Raw genomic sequence first — 21,367 nt, 5'->3', positions numbered from 1 at the left:
ATACAGCGCCTCTTGATGGGGAGAGAGAGAGAGAGAGAGAAGAAAAGTGAAAAGAGGGAAAGCGACGAACCTAAAGCTGAAGAGGCTGGACCTCATACGGAGTGGAAAATGCAACATGTTATGGGAGAATGCTCCGGCCTCTTTCGGAGTCGGAGCGGTCGGATTTGCCGGGCCTGCAGCACACCAGCACCACACTACACGGGCTGGCTAAGTGGGTGTTTTGTGACATTTTTTGAAAACCAATTACTTCCACGCTTTCTCACCAACTCTCGCGAGCCGAAAGAACGTCGAACGAGAGGCAAGTGTTTGCAGCAACTACCTTTTTTTTTCTTCTCTTTGCTAATTTCTGACCAAAACTGACGGATGGTAATCATGCAAATCGTAAAAAAAAAGAGTGGCTATTACATGAAGAAGAAAGAAAAAGCGAAAAAAAATAACAAAAAACAAATAAAAGGGGAAAACATTAGCCCGTAGAAACTTATCATTCGTGTGTATGTGTGTGTGTTACCATGTGCAAAAAGTGCTTCATTAAAACAAGCGAAGGGAGAGGGAGAGAGAAAGAGAGAGAGATAGAGAGAGAGGAAAAAAATATTAGGAACGATAGATCTAGGAACAAAAACAATGCAAGTGGAGCGTAATAATGTATGGTATTCAATCAAATAAAACTCACTTTGAAAACTACTAAAAAAAACAAAAGAAAAAGGAAAGAAAACACAAAGAAAACCGGACAGTGCGCACAGTGAAACAGTAAAGTAAAATACAAAAGCAGCAGCAGCAGCAGCAGCAGTAAAAACAAAGAAAGAACATTGTGCGAAGAATAGTGTAGCGTAACTAGCATTTAGACGTAAACTATATAGCATCAAATGAGAGTAGACGAAGGAAGCGGAGCAGAAAAGAAGCAAACATGCATGGGACAAACATTCAGCACAGCATACCAAAATATCCGAAGGGAGAGGAAAAAGCAGAAGCAAAGGGGGGAAAAAAAAAACACACACACAAAAACAAAAACATATAAAATTTGAAACACGCAACAAAACACGTGAGCTCTAGATGTCGAAAAGCGCGGAGAAATTTAAGTAAATAACGAGACAAAAGCAGACGGAAGAGGGAGAGAAGAAGAAGAAAAATCAACCACGCATTATGCGGATGCGGCTGTGAACTGGCCGCCAAAAAACAGTTACTTAAACAAAACAAAAACACACACACACATAACAAAACCATAATAACAACAGCAACCACAAGAAATAAATTAAACAGTACTAATTGCTAAAAAGTATGGCGAAATCAAACAAAAACTTCAAACATTGATTTAACAGGATAGTACTCAGCGTGGCAGGTAATGTGTATTGGAAGGATAAAGCTATGGAAAAAGTGAAAAATGCAGTGAAGGTTTGAAGGAACAGACAGGAAATGAACAGCATACGGTAACAATAACATATAAAAGAGGAAAATAACAACATTCAAGGGGAATACACACAACAAACATGAGATGAACAAAGAAAGAAAAGAAACATTAAAGCAAACAGTTGAACACACACTGAGAGGAATAAGCAAAGAATGTATCCGAGATCGTAAAGTGAAACGGTAAAAGTGTGGTAAAAAGGTGAAAAGGACAAGAGCGCTATAAAAAATGAGTAAGTTTAGTGACATTTGAACAGATTGATGTGTAAAGGAACTCGCTCCCAGGACAAAACCAATCGATTCGCAGCAACCAATACAACACAGAACAAACAAACAAACAAAAATCTAGTACACGTACGTCGTTGAACAGAAAACAAAAAACGGAGAAATAAAGTAAAATAAAATTGAACAAAAAAGTGTATGTGTGTGGGTTGGTGCGTTTGGAGTGAACTGTTCTTTTGATAAAGGGTTTGTACCTGTATACCTTTCCTTCGAGGTCAGCCTTTTCGGCTTACTTCTTAGCCGTCCAACTGCGGATCAAATCGAACGTGGCACGCAATCCGTAGCGCAGCCAAACGATGCTTTGCTCCAGCGCCAGCAGCGTGTAGTACCGGAGGTAGTAGTATTCGCGCGACTCCAGGAACAGTCCGAGCCACAGGTAAGCCGTCCGGCCGATGCGCACCGTTAGCTGGCACGTGGCGAGGGCCGCATTGCGCACCAGTTCGTATTCACGCGAATCGAGCACCGTCCGGTAGGCGGCCGCCGCGTTCGAGGGCAGCTGGCGCACAAACTGCAGCGCGTTCGTAGTGGTGAAATGGGGCTGCAGGTTACTCCACTGGATCGCACGGATCGTCTCCACCAGGCTCGTCTTCGGGCTGGAGGAGACGGGCCGCGGGCACGGTTCGACTGGTTTCGGTGCCGGCACACTTTTCGCCGACTGTAGCGAGGCGAGCGTTTTCAGCGACATCTGCGACTCGCTGCGCAGGACGGAGCGGAAATAGGCGGCCGGTTTGTCCAGATGCTGCCAGTGCCGGTAGTTCATCGTTCGCACCGAGTACGGGGTGGACGGGGTGCCGAAGCTTGCCTTCGCCATCGGATGGAGCGCGAGCACTCGGGGTGCGGTACGCTTTGACTGATGAAACATGATGTTCGACCGGTTGAGGATCTTCGAAAGGGCAACAGGTAGTCAAGCGGTAGTGTAGGTACGGTGAAGATTTACCTTCGCGTGGAGCGAAACCTTGGAACTGTTTGCACGCTTTAACACAGAAATTTAGCTTCCTCCCTGCCACCCTGACGACTGCACAGTGGTTCGCCAATGGTAGCTGCAATCGGGCGGGGAATGTCATCGTCAGAATATCTCCGTTGGCATGGCGACACACGGACGGCGATGGAGACGCCTGGTGGTGGTTTCGTTTTTGTTCGAAAGTTTTTTTTTGTTTTTTTTTTTCTTTTTTTATTGATCAATTGTTTTTTTTGCTGTGGCTGATTTGCTTACACACTATCGATAAATCAAGTTAAATTCAGTACCATCAACGGGTCTAGAAAAACTGATCATCTACCCCACCGCGACAAGGGTTCAGCGCAGCGGAGAACGTTGTTTTTGTTTTTGTTTCGGGAGAGTGTTTCAAGTGTATGGATGAAACTCTACGATTCTAGAAGTTTAATTAACCGACTTCTCGCCTTCTCTGGTGTTCCGAGTGTCCCCCTGCCCGTGGCTCTACCTTTTTTTTTTTGTTTCATTTCCAGCCTTGTTAAGCCCGGAAAACATCACCCTCTCCACTCGCTGCACTTTCGTTCCCATTGACATACTGCTAACCGATTAAGCCCTTACGATCAAATATACTTTTTTATCTTATTTTTTTCCCCATTTTACAGCCTCCAAACAACACGAAGCACACAGTTTTCAGTGTATTTTCCTTACCTCTCTCTCTCTCTTTTCTCCTATCTTCTATCGTCACTCGTTTTTCGCCTCCTTCGGAAACTCCCGTATTTTTTTTATACACCTTCTTTTCCAGCTATGCTACACTACATCGAACGAAATGATAAAGTTTAACTGTTTCTTGCACTACGTACATACCCTTCTCCCAGCACAACGCAAAAGAAATCTGGCTCTGTGTGTATGTGGTACTAGCGATGCAACGGGATGCATTGGAAAACGAAGCTCACTAGTGTAAAACGGGATTAGTTTTAATCATCTGAGTAAGGGTCCCACATTAGCGATATATAAGTATGTGTGTTTCGGTGTGTATATGTATTGCATTTAACATCTACTGGGTTGAACGTTTCATGCAATTTGCAATTACCATCTGCACAAGGGGAAACTGTAATGTTAACCTCTCGGAGATGCTTGCACGTGTTAGAAGAGGGAAAGTCGTTTACGAATTGTAAGCTTTCGAATGGAACAGATCCAATAGCAAAGTGCAAAGTTCAAACTGTTTTCTCTCCCTTCACACGGGTGTGATTTTGTGTGCAGCTTTCTATCACATTGATGCTACATTTCTCTCCCGCAGGCTTGTGAAGCAGGAGGAGCACACGCGCCCACCGGGGAGAGTAAGCACACTTACAGCCTTCGAATCGCCCGCACAGCCGGGGTGTGTTGTGGATGTTGGCTACTACACCACATCCCTTTTTTTTACAAGTGTTATCATTTAGTGTTGTATGTTGTTGTTGCTTCTTGTTGCATGATGCATACATTCTTACCCCGGGGAAACGTTTGCTTTTAGCATGTACCGAACGGGAGCAGATGGACATCATCAAACGCATGGTGAGACGCCGGCGACATATCTCCATCGTCTGCTGCTGCTGCTGCTGCTGCAACGACAAAGCCACATGAAAGTGATGCAGCCAGCGGGGTTGTGAACATGAAGAGAGCTTCCGGATGATGCGTGATCCGTGATCGTGCTGGTTACACCGTCGCAATGTAACGTCTCGGCTGGGTCAAACTATTACTGCTTTTGCTGGTCATGTTGGTCGTCTTCGGCGGAACCGGCAACACCGCCACCACCACTACCGGCGCTACTGCCTGCCGTACCGCGGACGGTGGCCGCATAGCTGGAGCCACCGGACGGCACCACCGTCGGTACACCAATTGGCACTGATTCTGGTGGGAGGGAAAACAATCATTAGCTTCGCTCCCTCAATCCATCGCTGCTGATCGTTGTTCATCTTACCCGTTCTCGGTGGGTTCGGTGGGAGTTCGATATTTCTGAGATCGTGCTTCTTTATCAGCTGACATTCGCCCCCCTCCGTCGGTATTTGGTAGACGTACAGATATCCATCCTGGGAAGCGACCAACATTCTGGAAGCGAAATTTCGCGAATTTACATGTTTCCTTGCCTTTGCGTAAATCCCCCCCCCCCCCCCTTGTTTTACCTTAGCGCCTTCTGAATCGTTGTTATGACACAGGAATGTCGCAGCCCGGGCACGGGCAGCAGGGCGGCCGCAAACGCACGCCCCTGGGAAAACACGTCCGTCACCTGCGTCGGCAGCGGCAGATAGTTGGTGAACGCTTTGCTAATCTTGCCGTACCACGCCTCCCCTGCGCCCTGCTCATCGTTCGTTTCCGGCGACACGCGCTCCAGCTTGAACACGTGCACTGTCTCCGTGTTCGAGCTGCAGCACAGATACTTCGAGCAGGTGCTGAACGCGAGCGACGCTATCGAGACGCACCGCTTCACGCCCCGCCGGAACTCGAACAGCTTCGAGCCGTCGCTCACGGAAAACACGCGTATGACGGTGCCCTTCTCGCTGGCCGTCGCTATCTCCGTCCCGATCTGGCTGAACGCGATCGCGGCGAGCGGGGAATCGTGCGCCGGGATCATGATTTTCGCGTGCAGATTGACCGCGTCAAAGATCTGCACCTCGCCGACGGTCGCGCTGCCCGGGTAGGCCAGGTAGCAGTGGTCCGAGTCGGACGCGAGCGCACACAGGCCCGTCTTGTTCGGCGGCGTGTCGCGTATCGTGTGCACCACCTTCATGTCGCGGATGTTGTGTATGTAGAGGCTCTCCTCCAGGCAGACGACCAGCCGGGAGCGGTTCAGCTTCACCGCCAGGATCGTGTTCGAGTAGGAGTAGTTGCATATTTCCGTGCCCTTCTTAAAGTGGCACACCTGCCGATGGTGGAAAATGGGTGGAGTTTAGTGAACTTGAGGGGGAGAAACGTGGGGAGGGTGAGCTGTGTACCTTTAGCTTCCGGGGAGCATTTAGCGAAACGACCGCAACGAGCGAGCTGCTAAAAAGCCGCTCCACCAGACAGATGTCCTCCGCCAGGCTGGTGTAGATCTGGTCCAGGTTCGAGTCGACCGAGTTGAGCGAAAACAAACTGTACCCATTTTTGGACCCAACCGCTAACGACCTGTGCGTTGGAAATGGGTGTAAAGTTTAGCAAAACAATGCACAAATAAACACCAAAACAAAAACAAAAAACAAAAACACTTACGAGCAATCCTGATTGAAGTTGACGAAAAACCCTCCAGCGTCTATATCGGTTCTCGCCAGAAGGCTCATGGCTTGCCGCAACAGATACAGGCTCGCGTCCGAGTAGGCGAATTGGGGTTCTTTGTTTATTTCCTCCCTATCGCTTCCCCCTTGGCTTTCTTTTTCTTGCTCTCGGGGCAGGCTGTGTGTGTGTTGCGGACTTTGCTGGTGACGTCTGGTGTTAGAAAGAGAAAATGTGTGACAAATTCTAGTTTGATTCCGATTGGAATTGGAATGGACAGAAAAATGGCACCTACAGGGGAACTTTGTGGACGTTTTTCGCGTTGCTGGGTTTGTTCGCTGATTCACGGCCTGCAGCCTTCTCTCACACACAGCGAGCACCTTCCCTCTTTGTTAGTGTGTATGGGTGCCGATGCTCGCTTGCTCGCGGGCGGAACCAATGTCCAAGGCCGACGTCGGACGGGAGAGCGCAAACACGGCGGTTGTGGCGCTGTAATGTTATTATTATTATCGCTGCAAATTCGCCACCGTTGACGGGAGGACCAATTTCTTATTTCGGAAACAGCTGATGCAACTCTACCTATGCACCAACTGACACACCGTCGCAGCGAAGGGCGATTTCTTCTACGGTAAGCGATTGAGAACGAATGTGTGAACGCACTCCGAACGAAGGGAAGGGTTCTTTAAACCGAGAAGCACACCGATTTCGCTTGTATGGAGGGGGTTTGGGACCTTCCTAGCGCTCACACACTACTAACCTTGAAAATCCGCACCAAACTACGCGCTACACGGTTGTGGCGTAGGTAAAGAAGGTAAGACACGCGGGGCCGCGATATCTCCGGACGAGAAGCGGGGAATGGAATCTTCCTTTTGATTGAGTGTGTGTGTGTGTGTGTGTGTGTGTGGGGTGGAAAGGAGGGAGGACGAGGGAGCTTGTTATTCGCACCACTGTTGGTTGCAACAACTACGCGATTTGCTTTGCGCGAGGAGACCCCCTTCACGATAAGGGAACGGTGGCGGAAAAGAAAAACAAAAGTGGATGCGCGGACGAGTGCGGAGTTTATCAAACACAAAGCAATATACACACAACACACAGCGCGCACACACAAACACACACAGGTTTCGCTGACACAGTATCGCGCAAACCAATCGCGATCATAAACACGCACACACACACACACGCGCGCGCACGCAGCTGCTACTGCTCGGGAGGTCTGTTTTGGAGATTTTTGTTTTTGCGCTGTTCCCTTGTTGTCTCTTCGGCCGCTTTTGTTATTGCCTTTTAGCGCTCCTTCCACTGGCCCTGGCACACACCGATACGCACAACTGTTGAACTTGGACCCGTCGTTTGAACGGGGATGATGAGACGAATGACGCGAACTCCACACAAGAGGGGAATACAAGATTTGGCGGAGGGGTTAGGGCGATGTACTTCGCTAGTTTAGAGCGCGTAGGTGGACAATCTTTTTTTCCTCCTGTGCAGGCGATGCAGAATTTTCCGAGCGAACTTATTTCCGTGACGATCGTGTGTGTTGTTCTGTTGTGACTGGCTGGGCTGTGTGTGAGTGTATGGTGCGCATGAGAAGAGGGCAGAAAATCGTACGGTTGTGGGCATTGGATGTGTGTGTGTGTGTTGAAAAGTCAGCTGAAACGACGGTTGGGCTTTGATTGTCAGAGATGGATGATGAATGATGGTCAGAAATGAAGAATAATGATAATTTTACTTTTTGTGCCATTTAAAATAAAAATAGAAATTTTGAAACTTATCTAAATATTCCATAAAATGTGTACAAATCACCTTCATGTGATAAATGTGTACAAATTCTACATCAGAACAATTGCGCACAGTGAAATAAACATGTCGACGAGTTGAGCTAACCTCCCATTATCACCATACAAGTTGACAGATCCAAAGCTGTCAAATAGCAGCAAAAAAAGAGCAACAATCGACGAAGTTGTTTACGTTTCTCGTACGGGAGCGTTGCATTCTCTATTTCCTACAAAAAATCTTGATTTAAGTCCCATTCTCGAGCAATGCTCGTGTTTTAAACTGTGAGAAAGGATTCACCAAACCAAACGCAACATGCAGCGCGAGGAAAAGCAGCTGGACATGCTGCTGGAGGCTGTCCTGAACCGGCTGAACGATCTGAAACATTCGATTGGCGTGATGATACACCGACTGGAGACGGAATACGAGACGATTAACTGGCCCACGTTTCTGGACAACTTTGCACTAATATCCAGCCATGTACGTGTGGCGGCTGTCTCGTGTATTTGCCCCTCAAATAGAGTGCCTTAGTAAACATACTGCCCTCCCCTCTGTTTTAGCTCACTGGGTTGATGAAAATCCTAAGCACGGAAATCGGCACACCACTGCGCAATCTGACCGTGCTGCCGCTGATGCTAACGCCCGAGCGGGACGAAGCGCTGCTGCAGCTAACCGAAGGCCGTGTGCCGATCTTTTCGCACGATCTCGCTCCGGACTATCTGCGCACGAAGCCGGACCCGGGCGCGGAAAGCCGACAGGCGGCACACGAAGCGAAGGCGAACAATCTCACCGTGGAGGCAAGCATGAAACAGGTCGCCCAGTACAACAAGGTCATATCGCACGTGTGGGACATCATCAGCAAGGCGAAGGAGGACTGGGAGAATGAGTCGTCCACCCGGCCCGGCATCCAGCAGACCAGCTCGATGGCGGACACGCAAGCGCTGGTGGCTGCCGTCGGGCTGGGCAACGGGTTGACCGCACCGGTGGGTCCGCCGACCGGGGCGGGCGTGATGATTCCACCCGCGATCCGGCAGGGCTCGCCGATGAGTGCCGTTTCCCCGTCCGGCAATGCGCCGATGGGCAAAATGCCGTCCGGCATCAAGACAAACATCAAGTCCGCCAACCAGGTGCATCCGTACCGTTAGCAGTGTACGCTCTCTGTGAAATGCGCATTAGCTTGTATTGAAAATAAACACAAAATCTTCTATCTTTACTCTAACATCCCTTCGTTGTCGTGTTTAAATGTAGTTCGAGGAAAATGTGCAGCAGAATGCGACCACACAAATGTAAATAAAACCGTCTCCCACCTGTTGTACTCTAATAACCTTGCCTTCCCCTACTTCCACACAGCCGAGCAATGGACGAGGGACCGTAAACACAATTTGCTCCCCTCCACAAAAGTGAAAGCTGTGTGATGCTGGCGTGTGTGTGTGTGTGTGTGTGTGTGTGTGTGAATACGTGTGACAGTAGTGTGCATGTAAACAACGGGCCAAAACCCCAGCAAAGCCAGCTTCTGTTACCGGAGATTTTTATTGCAAACACAAAACGGCCTCGAAATGATAATGGACAACTCGAAAACTACCAGCAAAACGACCCTGCTGAAGCTGATGCTGCTGCGCGCGTGGAAAGAGCGCTGGACCGACTGCCAGTGGGGCATCAACGTGAAAACGGTAAGTGGACATCACCGATCATCACGCATCGCAGTGGACCGCCCGCTCGAACTCTTCCAGCAGCTGCAGCTGGCGGGGGGTGAGCGTACGGGGCAGCCGGATCTGCAGCGTCAGTATGTGGTCCCCCATGTCCTGGTGCAGCTCGTCCCGCAGCCCCTTCCCGGGTATGCGCAGCTCCGTCCCGAACTGGGTGCCCGGCTCGAGGTACACGTTGAAGATCCCGTTGATGCCGCGGATGGACAGATCGCCGCCCCGGATCGCTTTCAGCATCGTGATCTCCTCGGTGGAGTAAATGTTTAGACCGACGCGTCGGAAGTGGCCCTGGTCCTGCACGTGCAGGATAACGTTCAGCTGCCGCTGCAGACCCGGTATGCGCACCTTCAGCCGGTCCTTATGCTGGGACGCCTTCGGGATGCTCACGGTGAGGGGATGCTGCTTCATCACAATCCCTTTCCCGTGGCACTTGGGGCAGGTCAGCTTGTGCGGCGTGTGCTTCGAACCGTTGCAGAACTTGCACGGCATCAGCAGCTTGCCACTTTCCGTGTGGAACTCCTGCTTGCCCGTACCGTGGCAGATGCTGCAGAGACCCTCCGGGTCGAGCGCCGACTGGGTGCCGGTGTACGAGCATCGGTCACACTTGACGCCGATCGGCAGTGTAAGCTCGCGGACCGTTCCTTCGATCGACTCCTTGAACGTGAGCGTCAGCACCACGTCCTCGTAGTTGAGCTCGTTGATCAGTGTGGTCGGTGGTGCGGTGTTGCCGCTTTGCCCGTTCTTCGGCAGCAGCATGTGCTTCTTCTGCAAATCCCTGTACAGGCTGGGATTGAGGTCGACGACGCTTTCGGTGCGGTGTTTCACCTCGACCAGCAACGCTTCGTACGCTTCGGTAATTTGGCTAAACTTCTTCTCCATCGCCGCCGTCGATTCCTTCGCGGTGGAGTTGCTGTTTTGCTGCGCCGTCCGCCGGTCCGGATGAAACTGTTTGGCCAGCTCGTAGTACGCCTTTTTGATGTCGTTGAAGGAAGCACTGCGGCTTACACCAAGCACGGCGTAGAAATCTTTGGGCGGTGTCACTTTGGGTGGCGGCAAGGCTTTGGAGGACGATTTACCCGTTGATTTGGAGGATGGATGCTTGTCGGCCGATTTGTCGCCGGATGGGAACGAGAATTTTTTCCCCCTAGCGCCACCGATGAGGCGTATCAGCCCGGATCCGAGACGAAATTTGTCCGCCATATCTGTTGTGCGGGGAAGATGGTGTTTTTCTTTTGCCATGGTTGCTGCGATCTCATTATGCGTGATTTTGCGTTTCTTTTCAGATTCTCACCCGTGGTGTTAGTGGCGATGTGTACAATTTGGCCGACGCCATCATACAGCAGGCGGTGGTTGGATCGGGAGCGAACATGGTAAGCACAAAGAAAAAGCGTCAATTTGCCCCTTTTTATACATCCTCATATTTCCCCATTTTCCAGCTATTTCTCTCCTACCTGAAGCATTCGCTGTGTGCGCACCTAATTTCCCACGCTGCCGTGCTGAACCGCATCGCCAAGTACGACCAGTTCGACAAGCACCATTGTCTGATCGCGCTGCTCGACTTCCTCAAGTCCATCATCGATGGGGTGACGTGCCGGGGCAAGCAGGAGGAAGCGATCCTTACGAAGGCGACCGTTTCGCTCGTCCACTGGCTGCTGCAGATCTACGAGTGCGTGCTGCAGTCGTACGCCGAGGACAGCACGCTGCAGCCCGAGGAGGAGGAGGTCGTGCAGCGCGTTGCGGTCGTGCTGGAGCGCATCGTGGAGAACCCGTTCCTGCTGGGCGTGCTGTCCATCGGCAAGTGCGACGATCCGGAGCTGTTCATAGCGCTGCAGAAGCGCTTCAATGGCATCAGCAATCTCACCCTCACGACCGGGTACGTGGCGAACGTGGGCGCTGGCAACGCGAACAGCCTCACCGTGACGGATTGCATGCGCAAGCTCGTGCTGCTCGAGGTGGACGCGCTGGAGATGCGACCGTTCGACGGCGGTAAGGTGGAGCCGATCACATACAGCCTGCAGCCGCTGATCGCGATCGAGGTGCTGCTGAACCCGATGTGCGACACGCACCAGTACGTCGCGCAGCTGATCAACCTGAAGCGGCTGAAGGGCTTCACGTACGCCCGGCTGTACTGCGAGCTGATGCGCGGCTGCCTGATCGCGCTGAACAACGTCGAGGGCACGGCGAAGGAGTCGCTGCTGTGCGCGTTCGCCTTCATCAAGGTGCCCCACATACTGCACCAGCTGCACGCGAAAACGAACGGCGCCGAGCAGCAGGACGAGGCGACCGGCGCGACCTACAGCGTGGAGGTGCTGGAAGCGTTCGAGCTGCTGCTCCAGGACACGCCCGTGCTCGACTACATGGACATGAAGTGTGCCTGCAACGTGGTGGAGTGTCTGCTGAAGGAAATGGTCAAGCTGCAGCTGCTGACCGACACGCACGTGAAGCAGCTGGTGGCGCTGCGCGAACCGGTCACGGCCGGGCTGCACAAGCTCGACGCGAACAGTGCGCCGCTCACGATGATGCTGAAGTTTGTGTTTCGCGTGGAGTCGCCGCTGGCGGGCATCCTGAAGGCGCTCAGCACCGACTGCAGCAAGGTGCAGGACGCACTGCTCGCCATGCTGTGCCAGGTGCTGACGGGCAACAGTCTCGATCTGGTGCTGTCGGTCGCGTCCGTCGAGGGCAAGTTTAAGGCGTTCATCTCGGGGCTGCTGAAGTGCAACGACTACGCGAAGCAGGCGACGACCGCGGAGATTGGCAAGGCGCCGACGACGCGCAGCGCACTGTTCGACGTGTCGTTCATGATACTGGCCAGCATCGCGCAAAGCTACGGGTCGGACGTCATTCTGGCCGAGGGCGGCAACAGCTTCTTCGAGAAGTGGGTCCGCGATTACATGGTGGAGCGCAAGAAGACCAAATCGCCCATGACGATGGTGAAGCAGGCCGACCCGATGGTGCTGGAGGAGCTGATCATGGCGATGAACAACAGCGAGGGCATGTACGTCGGGCTGAAGGCGTCCAGTCTGCGCTGGGAGGACATCTGCTACACGATTCCGGCCCTCGTCCACCAGGTGCTGATGGCGTGGGAAAGCGAATCGATCGCGCCGCTCGAGATCAAGAAGATGCTGGACGGGCTGAAGGCGTACTTCAGCACGTTCGCCGTCTGTGCTGCGTCGTGGCTGTGCGCGTACATGCAGATGGTGCGACAGGACGAGCAGCTGAAGCCGATGAACATGGTGCAGCAGCTGTGCAGTGCGCTGGCCGGGCCGCTGGCGGACGAGTGGCAGCAGCAGGACTACTGCAAGGAGCGGTTCGGGCTGATGGGCCAGATCGTGCGCCGCATGCAGCAGGAGTTTCTCCGCACGCCGCAGGTCAACCCGAAGCTGCGGGCGCTCTTTCCCAGCCAGCAGCAGCAGCACGTCGTGTCGCATCTGCCGCTGGAGGAGCAGTTCGAGGAGGCGTGGAAAGCGATCGCCGAACGGGGCTGGCTGCCGATCGAGACGACCTTCCTGCTCGACACGCTGCTCCAGTCCTGCGGGCCAGCCTGGCTGGTGGAGAAGCTGATCGGCAAGCTGTTTGTGTGCAAGTACGTGCGCGACCTGAACAAAACGATGGACATTATATTCGCGATCATGCATCTGGACATTGAGCGGTGTACGATCGCGCTGCTGTCGCAGCTCGTGCCGATGATGCTGCTCAGCAAAGCACAGTAAGTTATCAATTGATCGTTTTCTATCATGTAATTAATTGATTCCCACCTTTTCCCCGTAGAACGCCGGATATTGTGGACCCTCAGTCACGCGTGCTGGCAAAGCTCTGCGTCTACTGCATCATCGTCACCATGGAGACGTCCCTAACCCCGACGAAAAAGCGCACCCGCGGCCCGGCCAGCTCCGACCTGGAAGATCTCGACGCATTGTGCACCAGCGCCAAGCTGCGCAAGATCGAGCTGGACGGTATGGGAGTGGGCTGTACGGAAGCCGCCACCGGTGGCGCCAGCGGTACAGAGTTTTCGCTCGACAGTGCCCTCGAACCGACGGCCTCAGCCTGGACCACGGAGGCGGCATCGATCGCTACGCTGAAGGAACCGCTGCAAAGCTGCCTGCAGACGCTGTTTCGCACGTTCACGCAGCACATCGCGACGGACGAGCTGTCGCCGAAGGTGTACTTTGTGTTCCAGTTCCTCTCGCTGCTGGTCGAGAGTGGTCGGGAACGGATCATGTGCGTGCTGAAGCTGCTGCCGAACGGGTTGGTGCAGAGTTTGCTGAAAATCAACGCCACCGATGAGATGACGGTGGGACTCATCCTGAGGTATGTAGCTGCTGTAGAGTGTGGGTTAGAGTGGGGGAGAAGGTCGCAATTTGCATTTCACGTGCCACATGCCCAAGAATGGTTCGATTTGGTTCTCAGGGTGAATATTTAATAGCTAAATTGCAACAGCACGGGTAATTGCTTGTTTGCTCACGGAAAATCATCAGCTAGAGGGGAATTCTTACGCTCGTTGACTAGAATGTGTGCAGCGATACATATTTAATGCATCGTTGCGATATGATTTTGTTGCTGTCCCGAACAGACAGTCAATCGTACAATTCGTGTCAACAATGTCGCAAGTGGTGTTTGACGAGCGGACGAAAATTTGGCACGGCTCACCCGTAGCGCCACTGTACAACCCGGCCCAAGGGCTCGGGGAGCTGCTGCACCGTCTGCTGGCGCGCACCCCGACCCGGATCGCTCAAATCAGTGCCGATACGGGCCGTTCGCTCACGTACCAGCAGCTGCACCTTGGCTGCATCCGGTTCGCCCAATCGTTGACCGGGAGCTGTGGCCTGGCGCGCGGTGATCTCGTCACACTGGTCGCCCGCAACGGCGACCAGTTGGCGGCGATCGTGTTCGGTTGTTTTATGGCCGCCATTCCGGTCAATACGCTCGATCCTACCTTTCGGGCGGAAGATTACGAGCACATGCTGCGTACGGTCCCACCGAAAGCGGTCATTTGCGATGGTGAGCTGGTGCCGGTGCTGAAGCAAGCGCTCGAAGCGGTTGCCATTGCGCCGCAGCTGATTGTGATTGGCAAGCGCGTGAATGGGTACCCGACGGTGGATGACTTTCTGCTGCCGACCGGGCTGGAGGAGTGTTTCGTGTGAGTATTTCCGCTTGGGTGAGTGCACAGAGAGTGAGAGAAAGGTAACGTGTAATTTCTGTTTTAGTCCCCAACACGTGGAAGACCCTGTCCGCGAGCTTGCCATCGTACTGTGCTCATCCGGCACGACCGGCCTCCCCAAGGGTGTCTGCCTTTCGCACGCCATCTGCATCGCGCACACCGCCAACCTGTGGCGAGCGACCGACTGCGACCGAGTGCTATGCTTCAGCTCGCTCTACTGGGTGTCGGGGCTGGGCGTACTGCTCAACGCAACCACCGCCGGGGCGACGCGCATCATCACGCGCCAAAGCTTCTCCGCCCGGCTGCTGATCGATCTGGTGGAGCAGTACCGCATCACGACCCTGTTCATGCCGCCGGTACAAGCGTTGGCGCTGCTCGGGGAGGGCACGATCGGGATGGCCGACTTTTCCAGCGTGCGGCTGGTGCTGTGCGGTGGTGGTGCCGTGTCCGGTGAGCTGAAAAGCTCGTTCGAAAAGTATCTCCCACGGCGGCGGGCAAAGTTTATCGTCGGCTACGGGCTGTCGGAAATCGGTGGCGGATGCTTCGCGACCGCCGGAGCGTACAAAGCGGGTGCGGTCGGGACGCCGAACGCTGGCATGGAGGCGAAGGTAGTGGATGAACAGGGCAATTGCCTGGCGGCCGGGGAGGAAGGTGAACTGTTGGTTAGGGCAAAGTTGGTGTTTCTCGAGTACTACGGGAACGCATCGGAAACGGCGCAAATGCTCGACCGGGAGGGTTGGCTTCATACGGGCGACATTGCGCGGTACGATGAGGAGGGGATGTTTTTTGTGGTCGACCGCCGCAAGGACATCATCAAGTACGGTGGGTATCAGGTCTCACCGAGCGAGCTGGAGGCGAAGATTATGGCACTGTTTGCGGGCAGCGTGCTGATGGTGTGCGTTACCGGGATTCCAGTGCCGGGGAACGATCTGCCGGTAGCGCTCGCGGTGCAGCAGCGGGAGGGGACGGTCCTGGAGGGACAGGACATTGTCGACGGGTTGGCGGAAGTGGTGGCCGATTTTAAACGGCTTCGTGGGGGAGTGTTTTTTGTCGACGAGTTGCCGATGACACCGTCCGGGAAGGTTGTGCGTCGTCGGTGCAAGGAGATGGCGATAGCACTGTACGAGGAGAGGGAGCAGCAGCGGAAAGAAGGAGGGAGCCCTTAAAAGCCTTGTATTGATTAGATGTTAGCTTTGAGGTCGATTATTGATTTGGGCGTTGGGTAGATGGTAGAAATGCACTTGCACACTGTCGATCGATTACGATTAGCAATAAATGATTAATGTTGTGAAAGCGTATACTAGTGATGGGCGGGAACCATCCAAATGCGACCCGGAGCGCTCCGGATAACAATTTTGGATTCAGTAGGTTTCCGTAGGTTCATCAAAGCATATGCGACTCCGACCCGTGGGTACAACGAGTTCAATACGTTCGTACGAGTTCGGTAGGTTCATAGGAGTTCTCGCTCTTGTTAGCCTTCTCACGATAGAGCACGTCGGTGTGACATTGCCCGGTCAACAATTATTCTCCAGTATGCTCGGTCTCTGGCTGAAGCCTTACATCCATTCTTCGATCGGTCTCGCTTCACCTGCTCCAGCCATCGAGTTCGCTGTGCTCCCCTGCGCCTTATGCTGATCGCTGGGGATCGCTTTCGAACGCTTTCTTGGTGGGGCATGAGTCCGGCATGCCCTAGTCATCGTATCCTGCCAGCCCTCGCCTCCGTCAGGATGCTCGGTTCGCCGTACAGCACAGCAAGCTCGTGGTTCATCCTTCCCCTCCAAGCTCCATGCTCGAACACACCGCCAAATGGTCCAAGAGTTATGTCCATAAAGGATCACCGGACGAATCTATGTGCGATATATCTCACATTTCGTGCGGTCTCGAAGTCTTCTGGATCTCAGTCGGTGAAGCCCAAAGTATGCATGATTGCATCCCTGCACAATGCGTCTCCGGATTTCGCTGCTGATGTCGTTGTGCGAAGTAACGACCGTCCCGAGATAGCAGAACTCCTTTACTACCTCGAGATTGTCGCCGTCAACTAATACACTGCTTCCCAGATGGTCAGAGTCTCCGTCCAGCAGGTATTCCGTCTTCGTCGCATTGATTCTCAATCCAATTCTTGATGCTTCGCGTTTGGGTCGGGTGTACGCCTCACACACTTTCGCTGTTGTCCTGCCGATGATGTCGATGTCATCCGCGAAGCCAAGGAGTTGGAGAGACCGGATCAAGATGTCGTGCCACAGATGTTGTTGTCTAGCCACGCGCTTCGAATGCCACCTTCCAGGGCGAAGTTGAACAGTAGACAGGAGAGTCCATCACCTTGCCTCAGACCCTTGTGGGATTCCTAACCAGACACCCATCAAACCTATCAAAGGCTACTAAACTCGCATTGTTACAGGTAGGCCACGCGAAGGATTGCCCCTCAGCATGAGTCGCAGGGTCGTAGCGGAGGAGAAACAAACTGCTTTGAACTTTTGTCTTTGACACTTTGCCTACTGGCCAGACCTTCCCGCTAGTTGCTTCTGATCCAATGGTTGGGGAGCCTATATTAACGGAAGGAGGTGTTTAGCTTGGAAATCCAGGGACTTTGTTCTTTTTATGATGTTGGAATTAAAGCGGGTTAACCGCAACGCAAGGCTTACTTTTATATTAAATCTTATTATCCGCTCAGACTGGATTGATCGGGTTTCCAGTAAAATTCTTATTGGATTACGGACGTCACACGAAGTTAAATTGGATGTCAGCCATACAACCCTATAATCTTTTGACGGGGGGTTTACGCTCTCCTAAATACAATTCAAGTGTAAACTTTGTGTGCTTACGGTTGGCTTGGTGTGACGTCCCTATGACGTGGAAGGATTTGGAAGGATAAAACAATGGTTACTTGGATTAGAATAATCAAATTGGTCAAGGAAGAAATCCTAGTGAAATCACCAAACTGAGTTTGTTGAACTCGTATGCACCAACTGCACCCACGGGTCGGAATCGATTCAAGCCTAGCTGTACCCGGCTCTTGGTCAATCCGTTAGTAGAGTCGTATGACCCATCACTAGCGCATACTGATTTGTCTTGAAAGAAGCCCCATACTAGGTTAGCAATGTACTTAAGAATTCCCTTTAATAATGTATGCCTTCCTTCTGCTCCCCTCTCTCTCTCTCCCTTATAGACTGTATGACCTGAACACACCGAGCGGCCGCCAGTTTGCAATGTCCGACATTTGTCTGCTGCGCAACATTCAGATGCGAAAGGAAAGCATTAAGTTGTAGATCATTACGGCGACTTACGTGATTTGAGTTTATTAGTTAAAAACAGAAAAAAGATGAAACCCCACACTGAACAATGTTTCAAATATAAACGAACCCTTTTGTGCACTACAAAGCTGTCTGGCTGTTGGTGTTGCTGCTGCTGCTGCCCTCGCTAATGCTCGTGCTTAACACGCTTATTCTCGGCCGCTCTTCCATCGACCGCATTTGAATTTCCTCGTTCGCGGCGACCGTCTGCCGATGGAGCCGCTTCCGGAACTGCCAGTAGCCAACGGCCACCGCACCACCAACGACGGCCACCGCCCCAACAACCATCCCACTGATCGATGCCGCCGAAAGTGTGCCGTCGCCCGTGGCCGTCGGATCCTCATCCTCCCCTCCCGACGGTCCACCATAGTCCCGGTTGTGCAACAAAACGCCATAAATGTGTTCGACCGGATGACCCTCAATCTTCCCGGCACAGATCCACTGACCGAAATCTTCCTCCCGCACCGCGGCAATCACGAGCGAGCAGGACCCTTTGGCTAGATTGTGGTTCGGGTTGGAGTAGAACCGGCCCAACACTGGCCGTTCGTTCGTCACGTTTTCATTCAAGCTAAACGCTTCCCCGGCCGGCGTCACGAACCGACAGTACTGTAGCGGTGTACCACGGGGAATCGAATCACAGCCGAGCAGGGCGGGAAACCCGAGCACCGCCTCGACCCAATCCCCCGCCGGCGAAATGATTTGGCTGGGCGAAATGCGCACCTCAAAGCTGGCCGATACTTCCAGCGCTGAAACGTGCCCATTGCCGACGTAACAGTGCCACCGGCCTGCATGCTCCCCATCCACCAGTGTGGCGAACGTAATGCCACACTCACCCATCGACAGCGCGATGCCACTGTACCAGTAGGGAGCACCGTCACCGTGCGTGAGACTCTCCGAGAGCGAGTAGAACTGGCCTTGCGGTCCCCGGAACCAGCAGTAATCGATCGGTTGGTTGGCATTGCACAGCAGCGAGGCGGTTGTGCCGTTCTGTGCTGTTGCCGCCACGTCCCGCCCCACGATCGCTAGTGGAGGGGTAGTGTCTGAGTTGTCTACGATCGCGCCGGACACTTTCGTGAGCGCCTCATCGCCATAACCGAGCAAACACTTCCAGGTGCCTTTGTCCAGCCCTTCGGGGCCGAGAATTTCCAGCCCACACTCGTTGCGCTCGAAGCCGGCCCCGATGTAACCGTAGTGCGGCGTGCCAATGCCCGGTACGACGTTCAGCCCGAGCCCGTCCGCCAGCCGTACGAAGCGACAGAACTTTAGCGTCAGCTTGGTGTAGCGCAGCGTGCAGGAGAGCACATGATAGTCGAGCTCTTTGTCGACCGCAGTGACGATTTGTTCCCCTAAGGAAAGAAAGAGAACGCGAAGAAATGGTGTTAACAGTGGCGCGTGGAGATTAATCATTATCGACCACCTTCGAAATGATGGGTGATAAAACGCACGTGCCCCAACCACACCGGCCATTGTTGCTCCCTATACCTTTATTCTCGATCTGTATTCCGTAGCTCATCTCGCGCATCTGTCCCTGCACGCCGGCAATGACACTCCACACCCCGGCCCCGGTTGGGTCGGTTTCGCTCAGCGGCAGATGGCACCGTTCGTACATTGGCACCACCACACCATCGCCACCGCCCTCCATACTGCTCTGTCGCTGCACGAAACAGTACTCGGTACGCTGCGGACTGATCTCATCGAACGAGCTGACGGACGCACTGCCGCCAGCACCAATTTCCGGCACGGCCGGACGCTCAATCACATCCACCATCGTGACGCCCCGGATGCGCTCCGTCCCGCGCACAAGCGTCAATCGCCAAAAACCGCCATCACGCCGATGCACCGGATTCACCCGTATGCTGCACTCTGCGTCACCGAAACGGAGCAATTTGTTGGTCCTTCTTCTGGTCGAGTCGTTGTCTCCTCCATGCACATCGATGTCGGTAGGGGAGCCGGGCTCACGGTACAGGCACCGATCACCCTCCTGCATCGGGACGAGCAGGCGCAGATGCATCACTTCCCCTTCCGCCACCGTTACGGCCGGCGGATAGATGTAGCCATGCTGCACCTCGAAGCTTGTGAGCAAATTTCCTGCCCCGTCCAGTGGCCGGAACAGTTGCGCTGCGAGCCAGCAAAGGCAGACCAGAAACGCCCGGTGACACCACCAACGACGGAGGCAGGAGAAGGCCATACGCAACTACGGAACACACACCGCGCTTGAAACTTCTTTGTGGTTGCGAGAACGGTAAGACGCCGATTAACGACTTCAACGACATTGTACATCGGTGTACCAGCGTGTAGGGGGCGGACCGATAATACAATGGAGATTACAGCTTAATATTAATGATGGCGGTGGCGGTGGTGATTATTGTTCCGGATACTGATCATCGTACGCGCAAAGGAGCAGCAGCAACAACAAAAAAAGACATTAATCATTTATATTTATTTTTGCTCGGTTCAATATATTTGATATCAAATAAAGTCAATCGTAGTAGAGAGTGGTGGTGTGTGTACCCCTTTTTTGCGCGCAAACTTTCTGTCCACTCATTCCCGAAACGAGGAATTTTGCCCCCTCCTGGAATCGCTTTGTTGCGCGAAACGCAAAACAAAGTATGCGCACACACGCAGCACGCTGTTTGCGCATTCCATCCACGTGTTACTTGCGAGCGCCTGCTTTGATTTGTGCGCGCCTTTTCTTTTTCTTAAGTGATTTTCCTCCCGTTAATTGTCCCTGTTTCCTCTCTCTCTCTCGCCTTTTTGGGGCTTCTCTCTCTATCTCTTTGATTTTTTCTTAAATAACGCTCCGCTTGTCCAGGCTTCCCTTTCTTCAACTGCTCTTTTAATAATTAAAACTCTCTTCTAATGCGCTTCTTCTCCCTTCACACACTGTTGTTGCCTCACACAGTTCACAAAAGTGAACACATCTTTTCACCAAGGGTTTTTTTGCGATTTAAATATTCGATGTTAGTATATCATTTCCTTTGTATTGTGTGTTGTGTTGTGTGCGCTTGCGTCTGTCCTTGCGTGACTCATCACGCTTTCACGCTTTCAGAGTTTACTTCTCCCTCAGCTGATCCTTTTCCTCAAGTACATGTGTGTTGTGTTCTTGTGTCTGTGTGTGTGTATATGTGTGTTTTTTTTCTCATTTAACAAACATTCATACATTGATTTATATTTATATATATAGAATATATATGCATAGAAACGTATAATATGTATACACTTACGCATTTTAGCACTTTTTGTTTAGCAGCCAATAAAATCCCTCCTTCCCATTTTAGTCAGTTCGTTTCTTCCTTCTCATTTTGTTTCTCTACTGCTCTACTGTTCTATTTTTCTCTCTCTCTCTCTCCCATTTTGTGCGGTGGTTTTCGTTTGCTTTTTTTTTCCAGTTCGTGTGTGTTAATGTTTTTTGCTTTTTCTTGTATAAATATATATGCTCGTATAAAAATGGATTCGCGCACCAACAACAATTTCTGCAAATTTACTGGAAAAAAAAGGCTAACACAAAGATAGTTGAGGATATTTGTATGATTGTTTTTGTTTGTGCTGTTTACATCACTTTCCTTTTCTGTATTAAACAAATATACCAAAGCTACCCACACAAAAATCA

At 52.4% G+C, this 21,367-nt stretch overlaps 6 protein-coding genes across 6 annotated transcripts; 3 read left to right on the top strand and 3 right to left on the bottom strand.

Annotated features, from left to right (window-relative positions):
• Positions 1-2,808: 2,808 nt before the first annotated feature.
• Positions 2,809-6,277, bottom strand: LOC1276577 (WD repeat domain phosphoinositide-interacting protein 2). The gene is made up of 6 exons (XM_001688700.2): positions 6,135-6,277; positions 5,840-6,052; positions 5,584-5,755; positions 4,774-5,510; positions 4,572-4,699; positions 2,809-4,501 (listed from the first exon to the last, which is right to left on the bottom strand). Exons 2-6 carry the CDS (start codon positions 5,905-5,907, stop codon positions 4,347-4,349), a joined length of 1,260 nt encoding a protein of 419 aa, XP_001688752.1. The 5' UTR covers positions 5,908-6,052; positions 6,135-6,277; the 3' UTR covers positions 2,809-4,346.
• Positions 6,278-7,534: 1,257 nt separating this feature from the next.
• On the top strand, positions 7,535-8,825 carry LOC1276576 (mediator of RNA polymerase II transcription subunit 8). The gene is made up of 2 exons (XM_315939.5): positions 7,535-8,086; positions 8,167-8,825. Exons 1-2 carry the CDS (start codon positions 7,922-7,924, stop codon positions 8,749-8,751), a joined length of 750 nt encoding a protein of 249 aa, XP_315939.2. The 5' UTR covers positions 7,535-7,921; the 3' UTR covers positions 8,752-8,825.
• A 233-nt stretch (positions 8,826-9,058) lies between these two features.
• Positions 9,059-21,364, top strand: LOC1276573 (mediator of RNA polymerase II transcription subunit 24). Its single transcript, XM_315936.5, has 5 exons — positions 9,059-9,276; positions 10,593-10,679; positions 10,746-13,015; positions 13,078-13,617; positions 17,634-21,364. Exons 1-5 carry the CDS (start codon positions 9,163-9,165, stop codon positions 17,731-17,733), a joined length of 3,111 nt encoding a protein of 1,036 aa, XP_315936.5. The 5' UTR covers positions 9,059-9,162; the 3' UTR covers positions 17,734-21,364.
• On the bottom strand, positions 9,283-10,562 carry LOC5667045 (chaperone protein DnaJ). Its single transcript, XM_001688699.2, has one exon. It carries the CDS (start codon positions 10,546-10,548, stop codon positions 9,298-9,300), a length of 1,251 nt encoding a protein of 416 aa, XP_001688751.2. The 5' UTR covers positions 10,549-10,562; the 3' UTR covers positions 9,283-9,297.
• LOC1276574 (uncharacterized) lies at positions 13,592-16,183 on the top strand. The gene is made up of 2 exons (XM_315937.5): positions 13,592-14,446; positions 14,514-16,183. The coding sequence occupies exons 1-2, from the start codon at positions 13,908-13,910 to the stop codon at positions 15,631-15,633; spliced, it is 1,659 nt and encodes a 552-aa protein (XP_315937.5). The 5' UTR covers positions 13,592-13,907; the 3' UTR covers positions 15,634-16,183.
• Positions 17,839-19,945, bottom strand: LOC5667044 (uncharacterized). The gene is made up of 2 exons (XM_001688698.2): positions 19,240-19,945; positions 17,839-19,103 (listed from the first exon to the last, which is right to left on the bottom strand). Exons 1-2 carry the CDS (start codon positions 19,943-19,945, stop codon positions 17,839-17,841), a joined length of 1,971 nt encoding a protein of 656 aa, XP_001688750.2.
• Positions 21,365-21,367: the final 3 nt, after the last annotated feature.

This window comes from Anopheles gambiae, chromosome 2, assembly GCF_943734735.2.
Source record: "Anopheles gambiae chromosome 2, idAnoGambNW_F1_1, whole genome shotgun sequence".
Lineage (NCBI taxonomy): Eukaryota > Metazoa > Arthropoda > Insecta > Diptera > Culicidae > Anopheles > Anopheles gambiae.
This window is presented reverse-complemented; position numbering and strand designations above follow the sequence as displayed.

Bases quoted from the DNA above. Each gene is read 5' to 3' on its own strand.
- LOC1276574 (XM_315937.5), top strand. From the start codon at position 13,908: ATGTCGCAAGTGGTGTTTGACGAGCGGACGAAAATTTGGCACGGCTCA. The intron at 14,447-14,513 runs GTGAGTATTTCC...TTTCTGTTTTAG, and splicing joins GGGCTGGAGGAGTGTTTCGT to TCCCCAACACGTGGAAGACC.
- LOC1276573 (XM_315936.5), top strand. From the start codon at position 9,163: ATGATAATGGACAACTCGAAAACTACCAGCAAAACGACCCTGCTGAAG. The intron at 10,680-10,745 runs GTAAGCACAAAG...CCCATTTTCCAG, and splicing joins TTGGATCGGGAGCGAACATG to CTATTTCTCTCCTACCTGAA. The intron at 13,618-17,633 runs GTATGTAGCTGC...TCTCCCTTATAG, and splicing joins ACGGTGGGACTCATCCTGAG to ACTGTATGACCTGAACACAC.
- LOC1276577 (XM_001688700.2), bottom strand. From the start codon at position 5,907: ATGAGCCTTCTGGCGAGAACCGATATAGACGCTGGAGGGTTTTTCGTC. The intron at 5,756-5,839 runs GTAAGTGTTTTT...TCCAACGCACAG, and splicing joins AACTTCAATCAGGATTGCTC to GTCGTTAGCGGTTGGGTCCA. The intron at 4,700-4,773 runs GTAAAACAAGGG...TTTCGCTTCCAG, and splicing joins ACGATTCAGAAGGCGCTAAG to AATGTTGGTCGCTTCCCAGG.
- LOC5667045 (XM_001688699.2), bottom strand. From the start codon at position 10,548: ATGGCAAAAGAAAAACACCATCTTCCCCGCACAACAGATATGGCGGAC.
- LOC1276576 (XM_315939.5), top strand. From the start codon at position 7,922: ATGCAGCGCGAGGAAAAGCAGCTGGACATGCTGCTGGAGGCTGTCCTG. The intron at 8,087-8,166 runs GTACGTGTGGCG...CCTCTGTTTTAG, and splicing joins TTGCACTAATATCCAGCCAT to CTCACTGGGTTGATGAAAAT.
- LOC5667044 (XM_001688698.2), bottom strand. From the start codon at position 19,945: ATGGCCTTCTCCTGCCTCCGTCGTTGGTGGTGTCACCGGGCGTTTCTG. The intron at 19,104-19,239 runs GTATAGGGAGCA...TTCTTTCCTTAG, and splicing joins AATACAGATCGAGAATAAAG to GGGAACAAATCGTCACTGCG.